This window comes from Podarcis bocagei (assembly GCF_964188305.1).
Source record: "Podarcis bocagei genome assembly, chromosome: 3".
Lineage (NCBI taxonomy): Eukaryota > Metazoa > Chordata > Lepidosauria > Squamata > Lacertidae > Podarcis > Podarcis bocagei.
The window spans coordinates 27,057,299-27,076,211 of NC_138127.1; the positions used below are offsets into that span (position 1 = coordinate 27,057,299).

Sequence of the window (18,913 nt, forward strand, 5' to 3'; positions counted from 1 at the left end):
AGCCAGGCCTCATTGCCACTTGGTGATAAGTATACTCTGTCAGACTGGTATAAGTCCAATTTATCAAATGTGTTGCCAGGGTGGCATATGATATGACCACCCAACTGTGCTATGCAGGACATAGCTCAGTTAACTTTCTCCCATGAACGGCTGACATGTGCAGGCAGTGCTGCACCTCACCAGTGGTGTTGCTCCAGGTTCTCAGACCAGAAGATGGTCAAACTAGGGTGTGTTGCCCACAGAGCGACGAGATCTGCGGTTCCTGCCAATATGAGGGTGATGCCCTTCCTATCAGCCACATCATTTTCTCCGAGTTGTATCATGATGGCATCTGGTGGCCCAAGGAATTCTGTATTATATTCGCATTTCTTTTCTCCTTTTGATAAATAACTATCAAACTAAGTTCTATTCAGACTAGACCCATAGAAATGAATGGACCTAGGTTAGTCATGCCCATTCATTTTCATGGGTCTTCTCTGAGTATGACTAACATTTGATACAACGCAATATGATTTACATTGCTGAACACACTCACATAAATTGACATGTTCATGGAAGATAAAAACAAAGCTAAACACTCCCCTTAGTGTTTATGTTAGTCAGCTTGCTGAAAAAACTCCAAATCAGGGTCAAAGAATATCACCTAAGGAAATTATGGGGATAATTATCTTTCCAAAAAACACTGACCCAGTTTCACTTTTACTGGGTTACTTAGTCACCTCTAACACATGTAAGTGTAAGGAAAAGGAGACATCACTGAGACCTAAGAACATATAGATTGAGACATATATGTGTTGTTTCAACCAATAATGTACAGAAAAAGTGGAATACTTTAAATATGCATTTGTAGAATAAGGAAAAATCTGCATCACCTTTACAATTAATCCTTTGGAATCAACCATCCATATCTTTTTGATGGCTTCCTTTTTCGGTGTCCCTCCCTTTTCCATGGCCATAAGAATCAGATTGGCGATCCCCAGAGCTGCCTTAACAAGAAAAAGGAGAGGAAAAAATAATTAGGTCATGAAATTCCAGTTGTATAGCTTATTTTTACTCTTTTAGAACCTATTAGCCACAGTAACAATGATAACTGTAGAAACAGCCTACCTTAAAAAACTCCTGTACCTCTGGTGGTCCACAGACCACAGTTTGGTACCCCAATATAAGGGATATATATGAGGAAGAGTGAGAAGCAAACATGATACTTGAATAATCCATATCTGTTTAATTTTGAAACAACTGCTTACTGTTTCTCTGATTCTGTGTCCAATGAAAATGGCATCTCTTGGAGACATGCTAGAAAGTTATCATGTAAGTTATGACAGAAAGCTGGACTAGGCAAGAAGCATGCCCGAGAATAACTGTGACATGGCACCCAATGGACCTCCTCCCGCCAGGTTCTAAAAAGATTATGTGACATACACGTAGCAGGCTCCAAAAATTCCAAAGGATGAATACAACATTAAAGACCACAAGTAGACATAAACAATATCTGACGACTCTGTTGAGTCATAAAAGCTCCCAGGCTACTCAATAAGACTGACATCTATCTACATATAACGGTAAGGCTCAAAGGACAATAGCCATTTAGTTTCCATCTTGCATACAGTTCTTGATCATCATAACAACAGCAGCAATAACAACAACAAATCTCAGGTAGGGGAAAGGAAAAGCAGGACTGAGAACTTCAGACAATATAGATATGCTTTTCAGTGCTCTAAACCTATATGAAGGTAACACTAGATTACTAATTGCTTTATGCCATGAAAAAGATTTTTTTGTGTGGTGGTAGTCATTATTGTTTTTTACTAATTGACCTTGCATCTTGTTAATAAATTGATTCTTTTGGGTGATAGCCTTCAAATATTATGACGGGAAGGACTGAAGGTACCTGCAAGGGGATGTATTGCATGTGAATGTGAAGAAGAAAACTTAATAGACACAATCTATAAATTTTAAACTGAAGTTATATCAGGAGTTAATCTTTAACAAGGAAATGCTTCAATGGAGCCTTTGGGTTCTATATACTAACTGGCCAGCTTATTTGTTTATTGTTATGCATCTGTTGTGCCTTTCTTTCATCCTGGAAGGTGGTGTACATAGGGTTCCAACCCAGGCAAACCCCCAGCCAGACACTCAGACCTGTTTAGCTTCAGGAATATAACTTTATTAGGTGCTTTTAGCCTTAGTCAATAGTAAAGCTATATGTAAAAGTAAAGGACCACTGGACGATTAAGTCCAGTCTAATTTGACTTTGGGGTGTGCCGCATATCTCACATTCAGGCTGAGGGAGCTGACATTTATCCACAGACAGCTTTCCGTGTCATGTGGGCAACCTGACTGAACCGCCTTTGGTGCAATGGGACACTGTGACGGAAGCCAGAGCACATGGAAACACCATTTACCTTCCTGCAGCAGCAGTACCTATTTATCTGCTCATGCTACCATGCTTTCAAACAGAAAGGCTGGCAGGAGCTGGGACAGACCAACGGGAGCTCACCCTGTCATGAAGACTCAAACTGCCGACCTTACAGTCAGCAAGTCTGAGAGGCTCAATTGTTTAGACCACAGTACCACCTGCTATACGTACCTTCACTTTTAAAAATAAGTTAAATAACAGGAAAGATAATAACTGGATAAGTGGTGTATTACCTCGCCTGCTCCCTGGAACAGTATTGTGTGATCTGACAGTTTGTTGCCAGTAATCCGTAGAGCAGCAAGAAGTCCTGCAACAGCCACTGATGCTGTTCCTGAAAAATAAAATGGAACTTACTTCATCAAATTTAAAATTAACTTGTGTCATTGCTAATGATTACCAACAAGTACCCACCCCTTTGTGATTTTTAAAAATATAATCCTGTCCTTAATGGCTATGTTAACCTCTGCTACTAAATTGCAACACATTGATTTATTTATTTTTAAGCACAGGATGAGTACCACACACAGCAAGGTTAAATTAACATTTGTTTAATTATACTACTACAATGTAATAACAATCTGAAATTATGTATTCGACTTCCTTTTAAAAGACTTATTTTAATAGATTTCAATAGCACACCTGTTGAAATGAGAAGAGGTGTCCTCAGGGCACAAAACATGTAGAAGTCGTCTTACAAAGGCTACAAAATTATTGTAATAGCATTAAAATGTTGATTTGAGCTTATGGTGTAGGATAATATTACATAATGGAATAGAAAGAATGCTAGAGGGCACATACACTGGAAAGATATCTGGAAAGTTGATGTATACAAGAAATAGTTTCAATATGGTCCAACTCATAAAATAACAATAATCCCATTGTGAAACAATATCTTACTGTAAAAACAATGGAGAAAACACACTGTTTTGATAAGAATTAAAGGATGAAGTAACTTGTAACTGAATCCAAATGTATTTAAAGTAATCTCTCTCTCTCTCTCTCTCTCTCTCTCTCTCTCTTTTACACACACACACACACACACACACACACACAAACGATTGGTATTTTACTGTATTTATTGGAGAATTATATATTTTACATATTATGATAACTGAATTACTAGTTATATATTATTCCCACAAGGCTGATGTCCACATCAAAATAACACATTAAATAAAATATTACTAAATATGTCCTTAAATAAGGTTATGCAAACTGCATCACATGTAAGAAAGTGTTCTATAAACCACGTCATGAAGAAATTTGACTTCTAGTCAAAAGCCTTATTTTGTTTTAAAAGGAGGAGGAAAAGGGACAAGGCAATCATAAGATCCATCATAAGCAAAATTTCTGTTAACATACATTTCAAATGCTTAGTAGGGAAAATCTGCTTCTCTAGTCCATTGTGAACTTCAACACAGAATTCCCTCACTTCCATGTGTCACACCTGGGCAGTGAATATTCCCAGTTGTTTTCAGTATAAACAACGTAGACCAGATTAAAGTTATACATGCCACAAACTGGCAATGACATGCTGTAAAAATTAAGAATGCTAAAGCCTTACTAAGCAGTCTCCGGAGGATTATTTAAAAAAGAATAATACAAGAACCATTAAATTTCTACTAAGTTACTTTGGGGTTCAAACATCTTGCTCCCCTCAAGCAAGACACTTTTGTCATAGAGCTATTGTGTTTCTTCTGCACACAAATAACATCCCCCCACCCCACTTAAAATTTAAGTAGCACAGCAACTGCAACTGTCAGTGGAGTATAAATGTGCAAATGTCTCATGGACCTAATGGCTATCAGCTACAATATTACCAGTAGCAAGTGATTTAACACCCCTTTATGAAGACTACTTTTAAGGTATCGAATACTTCCACACCCCTATCACCAGTGTGAGTGTGCACAAAGTACAGGACAGGAAACAATTCTAACCAAACACACACATTTTAACATCTCCCCTCTACTCCCAAGAATGTTCCATATGTTTTTGATGGTAGGCTATGTGCTTCCTCATTGTCCTTTTTTTAAAAAAAGGAAGCATGTAGATTGAATGTTGCAACAGTAGCAGATGTTTAAAGTGGGTCTTCCATCTCCTCACCATAGTAGTTTTGCATTTCCTTGGTGAATTTCAGCTGCTTCTGACTAAAGGATGGGAGTAGCTCTGTGATAAAATCTCATGCTCAGTGGAAACAACCTGGATTCTTGTCAAGCCTCATGGGGCAGTAGACTCCCTTCTAAGAATACAAGTGTCACAGTGTCCTTAGCAAACCTTATTTTAGGTTTTATTAAAAAGCTATAAATGTCTGACATGGCAGATCACTTTGCTCTTTAATTTGTCATATACTTCATCTAGCCACTGCTTTCATAAAAGCACAGACATAAACTGCTTTCATGTTAATTTAATTCAACAGATACAGCACAATGAAGGAAACTCTGCAAAGAGCTTTCTCTCAACTCTTGTTTTCCCTTGCAAACATGGACCTGGAACCTCACAGAGGGAAAGAAGAACAACTTAAAGTGTGGGAAATAGTTGATAGGAAAGGGTTAAATATCCCCTTCCCCTGCAATTTCCCTGCTCTCAGTTGCCTCCTCCCTTCTCCACCTGGTAAAAAGAAAAAGAACAGAAAACTGCTCCTTTCAGCATACCTGGATACAGGAATGCAACACTTATTTGGTGCCATGTTTGAGCTACATTTTATTCTTGAGGTTGAATCCCAAGTTCAACAAAGCTAGAATCCTTAAATTGATTACTCTGAATGCCCCTTCGTCCCTCTCGAAAGTAGCAGATGATATAATTCATTTACATTCATTTAACTCTCTGTCACAATGTATTATTGCTATCTCTTCTGACCCCTCTTTCTATTACTATTCTTTAGTCCTTCTTATTGTACAATAATATTAAATTAGATAAAAATGTTTAAAATTAAGTAGCTAAAGTAGAAGCAGCCCGTTCGCATCCTAAAGTAAACATAAGATGCGACTGCGCGTCTGCGCATGTTGCATTTTGCCGCTTCTGCGCATGACGGCATTTTGCCGCTTCTGCGCATGCGCGAGCGGTGAAACCTGGAAGTAACACACTCTGTTACTTCCGGGTTGCCACGGAGCACAACCAGAAAATACTTAACTTGAAGCTACTTCAACCCGAGGTATGACTGTAATAGTTTCCAATGCCCTTTGAGAGAAGAATGTCAGTTTCTTAGGAGACATGCATCCAACTAGCTACAATAACAGAGTCATTGTAACCCCTGATCCATGCCACAGGGTGGGGTTAGGATGAGGTCGACATGTTGCTCCACCAGACTCTGCTGGCCAGGGCTCCACCTCTACAGGGCATCCCCCAAAACATCCACCAAAATTGTAGCAGAGCGCACACTACTACCAGTGGTGTTCCCAATGGCAGTAACTATCACAAGGCTGCAAAACAGGAGCAGTGTGGAGCAGAGCTGTTGATGCATCCAAAGTGAGCGCCTTTTCCAGTAGCCTGGAGCAAACACAGGCAAAATCTGCCCTCCCCTTCTACCCTAGACAGCAAGAATAGCAGGGCTTCAGACATGGCAGTGGATTCACTGCTTGATTCCACTCCTTTAGTCTCCTCTGGAACCTTGGATTGCTCTGTCTGTCACTACTCAGTATATTGGGCAATGAATGCTGTTGGCCATGGCATAGTCTTGAAATCTGCACACTTTGAAAGACAGATGTAAGAAACACTGAAAATAAGTTATGAGACAAGAGCCTGGGAAATAAAAACAACTGAGCAGGCAAGCCAAAGAATTCAACATTTGCGGTAAACATTTTACTAGCACACAAAAACCCATATGAGTACTATTAATAGCAAACAGTTTATATAAAACAACCTAATTGTATCTTCAGGTTCATTCCTAAAAGATGAATATTGTAATTCTCAAACAAGCAAAACTTGCATCAACAGTAAGCACTAGGAGAGTTGGAGAGAAACAAAAAACATTGTTCATCTTGGCTATCAACCTTTTTCTGCTTGAAAATGAAATTAACACAGCACACAGCCAATAATTATTGCAGCCAGTAGCAGGAGAGATTAATAGTGCAATCCTATGCATAAGCTCTTTTGGCAGAGGGATCATAGGAATTTAATGGAAGCCTAGCTGCATGACAGAATGCAAGATATGACACCACCATATTATGTTGGTGGAGCTCTTCCGCTGTCAAAATTGTTCCTCCTGCTGTTCTCTTTTGTCTCCGACATGGCGTTGTGAGTTATGTGTGTGGGTTTTGTTTTTGGTTTTTGACCAAGCATGCAAAAAGCGAGTGGCAGCATGTTGCCTCTTCCCCCAGCAGGTCTGTTTCCCATCTCATGCTTCCCAAATTTGTACCTTGTGCAATGAGTCACTAGAGAATGCTGCAATCAGTGTGTGTTTGTGGTGCCCCTTGTTGCATATCCTGACCATTCTCTTTGGCTGCTTGGCTTCCCCTTCCTTGGTAGGTCTTTAACCCTTGTTATTAAAGGGTTATGTGAGCTCTCTACAGATGCAGCTACCTGAGTGCTGTGTTGCGTGGGCTCCATTTCTTTCCTTTCATGTGTTGTGCTGCCATACAGTAATTGTGAGGAGCACAAGAAGATTCCAGACCCTGCCTGTAGTACAACCAGGGCTGATGGATTGCATTGTTGTGACATTGCTATATATGTGGTGATGTCAGGTAGTATACTGGAGGGTGGGGAATCCCTGTCATTCACTGGCTCTCTCTATCAGTAAGTGGCATGCAAGCATCATCACAAGCACCAGGGCTTTTTTTACAGGGGGAACTCAGTTCAATCACCTCTCAGGTGGGCATCCTTGCCATTCTAAGAGAACAAGGGAGGTGTTCATGGTGAGTTCTGGCACCCTCTTTTTCTAGAAAAACAGCACAATACCTGATTAGTGGATTTTGATTGTTTTCCCAAGGATGCAGCATTCTGGGATATTGATTTATCCCACCTTTCCTCTCTGGGGAACTATGTGGTGTATTAATTTACATATCAACCCCAGGAGGCAGATCAGGCTGAAAGATGGAGACTGGTCGCTCATGTCCCTTAGTGAGCTTCATGAATGAGTGGGAATCTGAACCTGGGGTACCCCAGTCCCAAACCAGCACCCTAACCACTACACCACACAGCTTTCCTCTTCCCTCCTAAGCTGAGCCTGTATATAGTGGCTTTTCCACTAGCACAGGTGTGGGCATCCTTGCCTAATTGATGTATAGAATTGCTCTGTAATAATAGTATAGGTATTTTACTTAAAAAATAATGAGAGGAAAACTATTTATACCACCTTGAGCTCATATGAGGAAAGGTGGAGTTTAAATAAAATAAACAAACAAACTAGCCTAACTGGTTCAGCTAGTGGAAGCCTGCACAAGGACTTAGCTAGCATAACTGGGCTTTCCCCACTCCCCTCATGTGTTCCCTGCACCTTCAGAAAATGGTTCTGGTGGGAGAACCAGAACAGCACATGGGGGAAGGAGAGGCGAGATTGTTCCATCGAGGAAGCAGAAATGCCTGCACTGAGGGAATCTTTGTAACTGCATGATATTGAATTCCTCCCAAACAAACCTTTCAAACTTAATCAGTTCTTTTTGCCAGGACCAGACACTGCCATTCACCACTTAATAAATACCAGGAGAAGCAGACTGGAAACATCAGATATCCCCAGACAATCTGGTTCTGTTGCCTTGTTCACTTATTACCAGGCATACACTAGCTGTAGCAAATCTCTATACTCCAGCCCCTCCAGCATACACAAATATGCAAATGAAGATAAGCATATTTGAGGCAGAGGTGAGAGAAAGCTGCCACCACCAACAACATGCAATTATATATGCACAGTTGTTTCTGCTAGCAATAGCATTCAAGTCCATTTGCATATAGGATTAGACAAGTAGCTTTTTCCATGGTACTTCTCTATGTTCAAAGTTGCTGAGCAATACTTATTTGCACAACCTTCTTGCAAAAAAGGTATGCTGTGAGGCAACAATTTGCTCAAGCTTTAGTCCTTGGGCACAAATTCAAATCTGGGTCTTTAGCAAATCATTCCAGTTCCTTTCACACATTTGCAGTCACGTGGGAGCCACCTTCCTGTTGTGAGAGATCTCATGCCACTAAGGAAGTTGTGTAGATATTGCAACCTTGTGGGCAGAACCAATCAATGCATCTCCCCCAATCCTCTTGAAAGACCCATATGATTGGCCCTCCACATGGGGTTGCAGTATTTATTGCATTCTGCCCAGTAGAATGGGAAATGTAGTGTATATGGGTATTTTTAGGATTATAGCCAACTAAATCACTGCCTGTACAAAAATTAAGTGCAACAGGATTCCCCCTCTGTCTCCTCTACACACGCCCTACACACTTCAGATCTGCTCCAGTGGGTTGAAGGAACCCTCAGAGCAGCTTTGGTGTCCATACAGGGAGAGGAAAAGGAGGGGAAGTTCTGTTGCACTTGCACAAGTTGAATATAATCCACAGTTGTAGTTGTTGTTGAATACAACCCACATTTCCCCAAACAATAATAATTATTCTCTCCTCATGACTGAGCTGTAAGAATAGGCATGACTCCTCAGTATCCATTTATACTTTGCAACACATTTAAAGTATCTTGATTTACAGACACTGTGCTGTCCACTGTCTGCAAAAGAAAGTTATCAAAGATGTCTTAGTGTGCACATCTGTCACGCATCACTAAATTGATGCTACATTTATTGCCAGAGTTTGGGGCATTTCAATTTCCTCAAAGGGCTCATTAACCTATGTGCAACCTTCGTGTCCTCTATTCCTGTGTCATCACTCAGGATCTGTAGAAGAATTTCTTCTACATCTGAAAAAATGAGCTGGGTAGGTCATTTTATTTCAGCCTTTTTCACATCTTAACTAAAACTGGAGAAATTCCAAACACACAAAATTAACACAAGTTTGGCTTTAAAATGTTGAAGCAGAGAAGGAATATGTGACTAACAATCTAATCCTTAATTTTCTGTACCAGCACATATATTCTTAGAATAAAAACCAAAAAAATCCCACAATATTACTTGGACACAATATTTCAATGACATTGCAAGCAGTTATACCATCCCTCAACCAAACTAATGATGGCCTCTGACCTCAAATGGTCATTCTATGAATCTCCTCAAGCACAACTGAATAACCTAACTGGATATATATTTCATTTACATACAAAATTATTAAAGTTGACAGTTTGTCTCTTTAACTAGAACAATAGATATATTTTATTACCTTGAATGTCATCGTTGAAAGTGCAGTATAGGTTGCGATATTTATTCAGAAGACGGAATGCATTTGTATTAGCAAAATCCTCAAACTGAATGAGGCAGTTTCTGCCATACCTAGGAGTACAAAATATCATAAACTTAAAACAGAAATAACAAACTTAAGTTGTAATATGCTGGTCACCTGCCTTATGCTATAGTTGAGAAATGTGTTGTGGACTGCCTTCCTAGTGAGCTCTGTCTCCCTTATTATTAATTTTCAAGAAGTGCTTTAAAACATTCCTGCTCATTTCAATTAACTTCTTGCACCTTTTCCTAGAAAGAATATGGTATATGGACCTGCGATACATAGGATAAAAATTGAAAGATTATTGGCTGAGGTCAACTACTGCAGCTAGATCTATTTGAAAATCACCAAACAAACTCTGTTACTGCTTTCAGATTGGATTAAAAGCAAAATTGGTTATTGTTATTAATCCTCTACATAGATCTGTTAATCATATGCATGGATTTTATTTCTGTGGAGGAACAACTCTATTAGAGTTATACAGATGAGGAAACAAAGCTGGAACCTATGATATACAATCACTTGAAATAGCACCTATGTACATACAGTGGTGCCTCGCAAGACGAAATTAATTCGTTCCGCAAGTTTTTTCTTCTTGCTAGTTTTTCGTCTTGCGAAGCACGGTTTCCCATAGGAATGCATTGAAAATCAATCAATGCGTTCCTATGGAGACCGTCCGGGGACAGAGGAGAAGCGCCGCTCTGTCCCCTCTTTTGGAGCAAGGGGCTGCAGGGAGAAGATCGCTTCTCCCCGCCGCCCCTTGCTTCAAAAGAGGTCCGGGGACAGCGGGGAAGACGCGCTGCGCTTCCCGCTGTCCCCGGAGCTTGCGGGGCAAGCTTCGTTTTGCGAAGCAAGCCCATAGGGAAATTCGTCTTGCGAGGCAACTCGAAAACGAAAAAACCTTTCGTTTTGCGAGTTTTTCGTCTCGCGAGGCGTTCGTCTTGCGGGGCACCACTGCACGTACATTAACACTTACACAGTCCCATTATGCCTGCATCATCACGACATATACTAGCAATCCTTCTCACTCAAAACGCCCCACACATTATACTATTACTTTTATATGGGGGAGAAATGGTACATTCACTGGTTATACACATATTTTATTCCAGTATAATCATCCACAACCTCCTATATTAAATAACACTGTAAAGATGGTTTAGGGAACAGTACAATCTAATTAGCCCCACATCCCGGTAGGTCTTACAGCAGTTAATAAATCTTGCATGGTGTCAACACACAGTAGACTGAGTTCTAAGGCTACAATCTACTAATGCCATGGGTACGGTACTTTCCCTATGGAGCTAACAACCAAGACAACATTTAACCTTTAGCAATCTGTTTTTGCTTCAGAGGAAATGCATGCATAACCAAAAAGTTAGAGCTTTCAATTAATATCTAAAGCAGGCCTCAAATTAGTTTCTGAATTGAGGTTTTTCACAAAATATTTGTATGGCTCTTCAGCTGTCATGCCATTTCAGCACTTCTCAACAAAATATCCTCATCTGATTTTGTTTGTTTCCATTTTGTGATGCTTTTCAACACTCATCATTAAATAACATGGTACCACCAGATAACAAAGATAGTATAGAGCCCAAATTAGCAGACCTGCACTTTCCAACACCTACTTATGCTATAATGAAGAGATAGAAAGGCATTTTATAATAAATAGATTGAAATTACATAGACGTCACTGTGCCTTTTAAAAATTTGCAGCACAATGGCTTCTTGGAAGGGTCAAACCAAAAAAGTTAAACTCTTCCAAGAATATTAGAGGCACTCTATAATTTTACTATTATTCGAGTATGCTAGGGGAGAAATAAATGTCACATAATCTTCTAAAAATGCTAGTACTGTTATAAGATCTGTATTACATAACTGTGAATTATTCCTTGAAATAAAAATGTGGGTGTTATTAAAGCATTAGCAGCCTCATACCCAGCACTGCTCGAGAACTCTAAGAAACCAAAAAATCTGTGCAGTGGTTAAAATCAGTGCTGTCTGACATCTTTATTGAAATGGTGTCCTACTGTATATCTGAAGACAGACAAAATCCTGCTCCTTCATCTCAGGAACCAACATTTGGTTACAATATCTTAACAGGTGCCCAAATACAGAGAGAACAGACAACTTTCTAAAATATATAGTAGACTGAAGGCATAAAGAATTGAACAGTTTCCACTTTTCTCATACTTTTTGGATCACAGCTCAATATTATGTACATTTATTCTGGAATAAGCCCCACTAAGTTCAATTTATATAGAACTGTCAACTCAGAGTACCTTCCTGGAACTCAGATTTCCCATACGTTTTATGGAGCATTATCTGTGAAGGAAACCCCTTTCTTCACAATGCCATAAAAGTTGACCAGTTAGTTTAACCAAGCAGGAATACATAAACATTTCTCTGTTTTGGGAATCTTAACCTTGAATTTAGTCTGTCCAGTTTCTCTCCCACTGTGACTATCCTTGCCGCCTCAAACATTCCCTAACACATAGGACCAACTTTAGGTATTTTGATATTCTTGATGTTCTGGAGGCTGCACGCCAGCAGTGGGTGTGTCTAAAACTGGGTATGGTCACCCTACACTCACACATGTAGATGCACGCACACAAGGCAGGCATGTCAGCATCCAGGGGTCAAAAGACCAGCTGGCTAGCCCCCAGCTGAATCGTCTCCCCCTCAGCCATCACACTGCGGAGATTCATAGACCTCTGACTCCGACGTAAATCAGCGACTCAAGCTTGCTGCCTTGAGCACATTATACGTAGCAGTGTAACTGCACAACAGAAGAGGCTGAGGCTGTGGATACATACTAAAACTACGGATTTATTTTACATAAATCAGAACAAAGAAACATGTCGTCTCTCCTTGCCGTCTTCTCGGAGAGAGATTCAAAACAAAAGCAATACACAGAGTGTAAGTTCCGCTCATGGGACCCAGCAGTCTGTGCTGGAATGTAAACAGACATGTGACACGCAACAATCCCATGTCTGCAACTAAAGGTGGAATAGAATCTCCCAACAAGGCATACACACATAGTTCCCTTCTTCTTAGCTGATTTGTGCAGATGAGTTAGGGAGAGGGTTATTGATCCCTCTCCAGTCAACAAATTAACAACCTGATGATGAGATCAAGCAATCTGCATCCCTAGCAGGCACCTGAGCTCCATCCACCCCATCACTGTGTCCAGTAGTAGTAGTAGTAGTATGATTATTATTTTGCCAACAAACAAAATATTTTGCCAGAAAACTCTGCAAACTGGGGAGTAGCCATCCCTGTTCTAAGAAACACTTACCCTCTTTACCCCTGGGATTATTGATGTACTCGCCCTAGCAACTCCTCCTCACTGAGCCTCTGCCTAGAGCTGACCATCCCTATAACAATGAGCTCTTTCCCCAATAAACTTGGGTCAGTTTGCAATGGAATTTTTCCCATTACGAAGTACTGTTCTAAGCTGCTACCAATAATTGGATTTCTGCTGCCCCAAAGCCTAGGAAGCGGTATGAGTCACAGAACATCTGGATTCCCTGATCCTCACTGCTGCTTAGTCATAATTGTTGTCCTCTTTCCCATCTGGTGCTGTGATCTCCTACTTCCTTCAGGTTCACTGAGATTTCAATGAATCAATTTTAGTCAACCACCCCATGTTTTGAGGGGTTTGCTATTACTAAAGAATCTCAGTAATAAAAGTCCAGCATATTTCCCCCCTCTATTATTTCTATTTTCTTCAATGCAGGGTCTTCATTCATCCGACTCTCTTCTTGTTAAGCCCCTTATCTGTTTTATTAAACATAACCATAATTTCTCTCTTGAACATAAGTTGCTGCTATACACCAAGTCAAATCACTGTTTCAGCAAATTCAATACTAAACTCTCCAAGGTCTCATGCATACCTTCCCCAGCCTGATTAATATTAATATTTTGGCAAGCATAGCTATATTTTACATGGCATGCTTTAACTGGAGATGTCCAGAACTTTTCTGCACACAGCACGCATGGGCTAGCAATGAACTACACCTAGAACTGTTTTATGACTAACTTCTTGTCTTCTATTCTAAATTTTACATTTTTAAGTGTGTATGTATTAGGGGTGTGCCCTGATCATATTTGGACCCCAAAGCACAGGACCAGATAAAATAAATCACCTTGATTGCAAGTTATGAAGGAACTCCCTCTGCACCTTCCTGATCCTGGTATTTTCCTAAAGTTGGATTCTCCCTCTTACCCCACATTCCAACATCTTCCTTATTTACGTAGTAAACTTAAGAGGGTTTTTTTTAGTATACTGTCCACAGCATTTATTTGATACCTGGATGGACGAAACACTTCAGGGTTCTTTGCTTTGAATTGTGCAACTTCGTAAAGCTCCTGTTTAACCTCAGATGTGCTCAGTTTTCCACAAATACATTCCAAATTGTCTTAAGCCTTTGTCCAAATCCAGTGCACTACCCTAGCGTGTACGGCTGGAGATAATATGTAGATATATAATAGAAGGCACTTCAGTTTGTTCAAGGAGGAATCACCATTTCCACAAATTCCTCTCTCATCACATCACACACCGTTGCAGCAGAAAAGAGACAAGCCAAAACCCTGTTCCATGTGTGGAACAATGCTCACACTTCTCTGGGTTCAAGAAACTTTATACATTTTCACAATCGAAACTTGAAATGTTGTGGACACATTGTCCAAGTAATTGAAATTATGAAGAAGAAAAATCTGAAAACAGGAAATTTTGTAACTTTCACTCAGAACACAGGATATACACTATGCTACACCTCAACATAGCAATCAGCACTGTTATACACAGCAAGCATTAAAAGCCATACATGAGACATTGTGAAGATGTGTGGTTTCTCCTCACAGCTTTAAATAGCCTTAGGAGAAGTTCACATTTCATTATGTAAATGGTATTGTAGATATATAATAGAAGATACTTCATAGGCGTTCCTTTTACCATAGAAGAAGTACCATTATTTGCACAAGTCTACTCTGTATTCCTTCACTACTTCAGTCCTTTTTGCTTCCTTTCTCAGTTTTTTGTTACTGCTATGATCCAAGTACTAATGCAATATCTATTCATTTTGTTTTACTTTGTTTTTTATAATCTGTTTTGGCAAGGACCTTCTAAATCTCTTGTAAAGTTCCTTCTTTCAATACTATATTAATAATTATTATTTCATTCCTTTATCACAATACAATTTTGGGCTATGATGCTGAAAGACAGCAGAGCTACAGTGAAGTCAATTTTGGCTTAAGAAAAATATTAAATAAGCACCATATGTTCTTTGTAAACAGTACGATATTCAGAAAGATTTTAACTGAGGAAACCTTGGTTTTCAGGATTTCCGAGCTAGAGGCACTTGCAATTAGCTTATTATCTCTTGAGCAAAATAAGTTCTTAATAACAACGGTTATAAACATGTCATATATATATATATATATATATATATATATATATATATATAATTACACAAGTAGTCTGGATTTCTGGGATTGCCTGCATTCTCTATGCCTTCCTTTTCTCCACCGCCACAATATGACTTGGCAAAGGTATTGTGTATCATTTCTCCTGCAAAGTCCATGGAAATTAAAGAAGGTAGTTGTATCCTCAAAATGGAGATTGTTATTGTTAAGTATTTTACAGTACTACCATACAGTACTGATTTTTTAAACAGACCAAGCTAAATTGTAAAAGTTATATCAGCTGTGAATAAGGTACAGTCAGGCTTACTAAAAACAAACAAACCACCCTTTAGTAAGCTTAAGGTTTTACTTATCAACCTGTGAATTTGCCTTCTTGTATTCTGCATGGCCAGCAGACCTCACAAACGCCGCTCCTTGGCATGCAGCCATGGGACTAAACTGCAGGTTTGGCAGACTTAAGCAGGAGACTGCCAAAGTCAGTTATGGTGACATCCAAAGCTAAGTAACCTGAAGACTAGAATTAGACATCTCAAAATATCAGATAAAACTATAGGTTTAAGATTAAGAATATCAGGCGTAATAGCCAGCCAATTTCATTCCTTTTCATTTTCTTAAGACTATTCTGATACTGCATCTACAAGAATTAAAAACTTAAGAAAAGATGCACTCTTGACCCATTTATTATGGATCAAACTATGTATCTTGCTTCATATTTGCCACTTAAACCATATTGTCCTTATTTGAAGATTAATCCCCTTATATGTTTACATTATTTATTTGAAAATAAAATATGCCTGCAATAGATAAAGGGTAATATCCAATAATAATCATACTCAGAGTAGACCTATTTAGATCAATGGGTCTGCTCACAGCATGACTTACTTCGTTTTCACCCGAGGTGCTTATTTGTTTTGGATTAATTGCCATCCCTTATTTTGAAAAGTATTGAATTTTAACTTATGACTCAGACAAGTCATTTCTTATTAATGTAAGCCCTTGAGACCATCAGAGCAGGATAAAAATACGTTCCTCCAGTATTATGTTTCTGGACACAAGCCAAACATATCTACATATTGTATGAAGACTCTGAATGTTAAGATTGTTTTCTAAAAGTGCGGATTAGTAAATCAAAACCTATACATGAAATATTTCTTAAAAGTTGTCATAGATACCTCAGTGTTTAACCAATATGTGTCACACTCAAAGGTTGAAGGTGGGGACAACACAATCCAGGTACTTCGCCCAAGCAAAACCCCACTTGCATCCAGCTCAATGTTCTGGAGGAATCTACTCTTCTTCTGACAGTAGGACTGATTTGCATATGTGGTAAAAGCAGTCCCATCCTTCTCTTTCTCTCAGCAACCACAGACTACCTCTAGCTCCAGGTTAGACTAGGTAGGAAGAAAGGAAAACTGTCTAATTAAGGAAGGTGTGTTTGTCAGCTTCAGAACTGACATATTTTAACTTTTCTTTCACAAGGCCTACAGCCAACCTAGATATTTTGGGGTAGCCATGCATTGGACTTCTCCGTTCACATGTAAAGTGGTGGGAAGTCTACTCTGTACACAAAGAAGTATATGAGGGAGGAAAGAGAACCCCAGCCCTCCATCTCCATACCTCACTATGTTCCACTGTTTTGAGAAGTTTCCCCTCACCAATAACAGACGAGCATAAAATTGGTTAAAGCAATGGAATGCAGCAAGTATTTATTTAATAAATAAATCTAGTAGCAAGTGTGTCCCTTTCCCTACAGCCTCTTCTTCTTGCATATGTTTCCTATGCTTTTTATGTGAATGGAGCAGACATGCTGTAGAATCTCTACCTAGGTGTAGCTGTTATATGTCCCAACCTTTTCATCAAGGTAAAGAGATCAGGAACAATCCTTATCCCCTTTGGTCACTATCTTGCCCCAGACTCCTAACCCAAAGACCCCATTCCTTGTCCTGAATTCTCTGTGAACTGCAGAGTTCTTGGAGAGCAAGAGAAGTGGTTTTGCTGCCTCCATGATGGGCTTTTCTTGAAGCAGCCCAATGCAATGGCAGAGAAAACACCCTTTCTCTATGAGAGGAGAAACAGGGTGGTGTTTGTTTTGGGCCTTTTCTGCTTTTGCAGAAGGCAAAAAAGTGTCTTATTGGACAAAAAGCACAGCACAAATGCACAAAAAGCAACCCTTCCAAATTCTTTGTACAAGCTACAAGAAGTGTGAGGCGGGGAGTGTCATGACAACCACAAATCAAACTTAGCTATTAAGCTAAGCCAACTTTTGTTGGCTCTATGGACTTACAATCAGAGCTTGCAAGCAGCTGAACCGTTAACAATGAAAAGGGAATGGGGTTTGTTTCAGAAGGGGGAGAAGCCTTGAAAAGCTCTTGATGAAGGTTGTGGCATCTGCACAAGGCCTACTAAATTGGGAATTAATTGAAGCAAGCTAACAATTGATATCAGGCATTCTGAGAAAGTACTTACATATGGACTATGTGTTAAAATTAGAAAACCATGCCATATCTACCATAGCTTGCAAAGTGTAGCACTTGGATTCATTTTATACAATCATAATATATCTTAAATAATAAAATCAATCAATGTTTGTATACATAATAGTAAATATTTCATTATGTGTCTAACAGCAAGCATGTGTGACTTCACCATATCAAGTAATGTAATGTTGAGGCTCAAGTATAGGTTTAGAAATCTCAGTCATCTAAGAAAATGTGCTAAGAAAATGGGGCAGGAGGAGGGTTAATGACTGCAGTTGCATAAAATAAAATGATAATCTCTGGGGCGTCTCTATTTCAAAATGTTTATAGAATATATTTTCCCCCAAAGTACTGAAAACATACTCTTATCCTTTGTCTGTTTTCAAAAATACAAAAAGATCCACTCCCGAACCCCCCACAAGGAGCGGAACATGGTAGTATTTGATATCCTTTGTTTCCAAAGGTGGAATTATAGGCAGCTCAGAACTTTCCAGCAGTACCATTCAGGGAACCAATTACTGAGCTAATTAGGCTATCTGCTTTGCTGCCAGAATCTTAATACTGTTATGGGCAATAATTTACTCAATTTCAGATTAGTTTCACAATGATACCAGTGAAAGAATTCAGTTATTTATTTCCCCTACATCTCATTTGCTTTATTTACAGGCAATAAGCAGAGTGGCCATTCACAGTACAATCCTTATGCATTTTTTCCCTCAGAAGCAAGTCCCAGGGCATTCCAGTGGGGCTTTACTTCCAGGAAAGAGTGTATAGAGTTGCAGCCTTAGCTAATTTTAATCTGCTTAAAATGTACCACTGTTCCAAATACAGATTCAAATTATCAAAGACAATAGTAAGGAAACATCTTGATTAAAATGCCTCCTCCCTACTGTGGTCTGGAAAGATGTGTAGTAACTGTATCTATCTGTCCAGAAAGGCTTGTCCCTAGGGATTGAGTTAATGAGATCTTGGAAGTGCATTCAGTCTAGTAGATGCGAAAATCTTCCAACACTGTTCAGGTAGAACAATTTTACTGACATACGATTCCACTCAGTATCTCATGCTTTATTACTTTTCAATGCAAAACTAGGAATCGAGCCAATTTTATATTGCTGAAATTGTTGTGCCTTCACCTAGAAAGCATTTAAACATCCCTCTGCTTCTGGAACTGAATGAAAGTAGTAACAATTACTGGATATTATTAGACTCTGGTATGCTTCCTAGCAAACTAAAAACCAAGAAACTAAGGGCCTTTTTTTTTTTAGTACACACCAGCAATTTT

The 18,913-nt window shown here is 39.3% G+C and overlaps 2 protein-coding genes across 6 annotated transcripts in view; one reads left to right on the forward strand and one right to left on the reverse strand.

Moving 5' to 3' along the window:
• ME1 (malic enzyme 1) overlaps positions 1–18,913 on the reverse strand; it is a 126,495-nt gene that overhangs the window by 19,325 nt on the left and 88,257 nt on the right. For both annotated transcript variants that reach the window (XM_081187364.1, XM_081187363.1), the window contains exons 7-9: positions 9,668–9,777; positions 2,653–2,750; positions 873–986 (exon numbers count right to left, since the gene is read on the reverse strand). In XM_081187364.1, the coding sequence (XP_081043490.1) occupies positions 873–986; positions 2,653–2,750; positions 9,668–9,777 (322 nt within the window). The remainder of the gene's footprint in view (positions 1–872; positions 987–2,652; positions 2,751–9,667; positions 9,778–18,913) is intronic.
• The window catches only part of PRSS35 (serine protease 35), a 167,217-nt gene that overhangs the window by 15,108 nt on the left and 133,196 nt on the right, over positions 1–18,913 (forward strand). The window contains exon 1 of one of the 4 annotated variants that reach the window (XM_081187372.1): positions 5,546–7,269. The exons of the other annotated variants lie outside the window; for them this stretch is intronic. The gene's annotated coding sequence lies outside the window, so the exon portion shown is untranslated. Of the gene's footprint in view, positions 1–5,545; positions 7,270–18,913 lie in introns of those variants that run through there. 4 annotated transcript variants of the gene reach the window in all.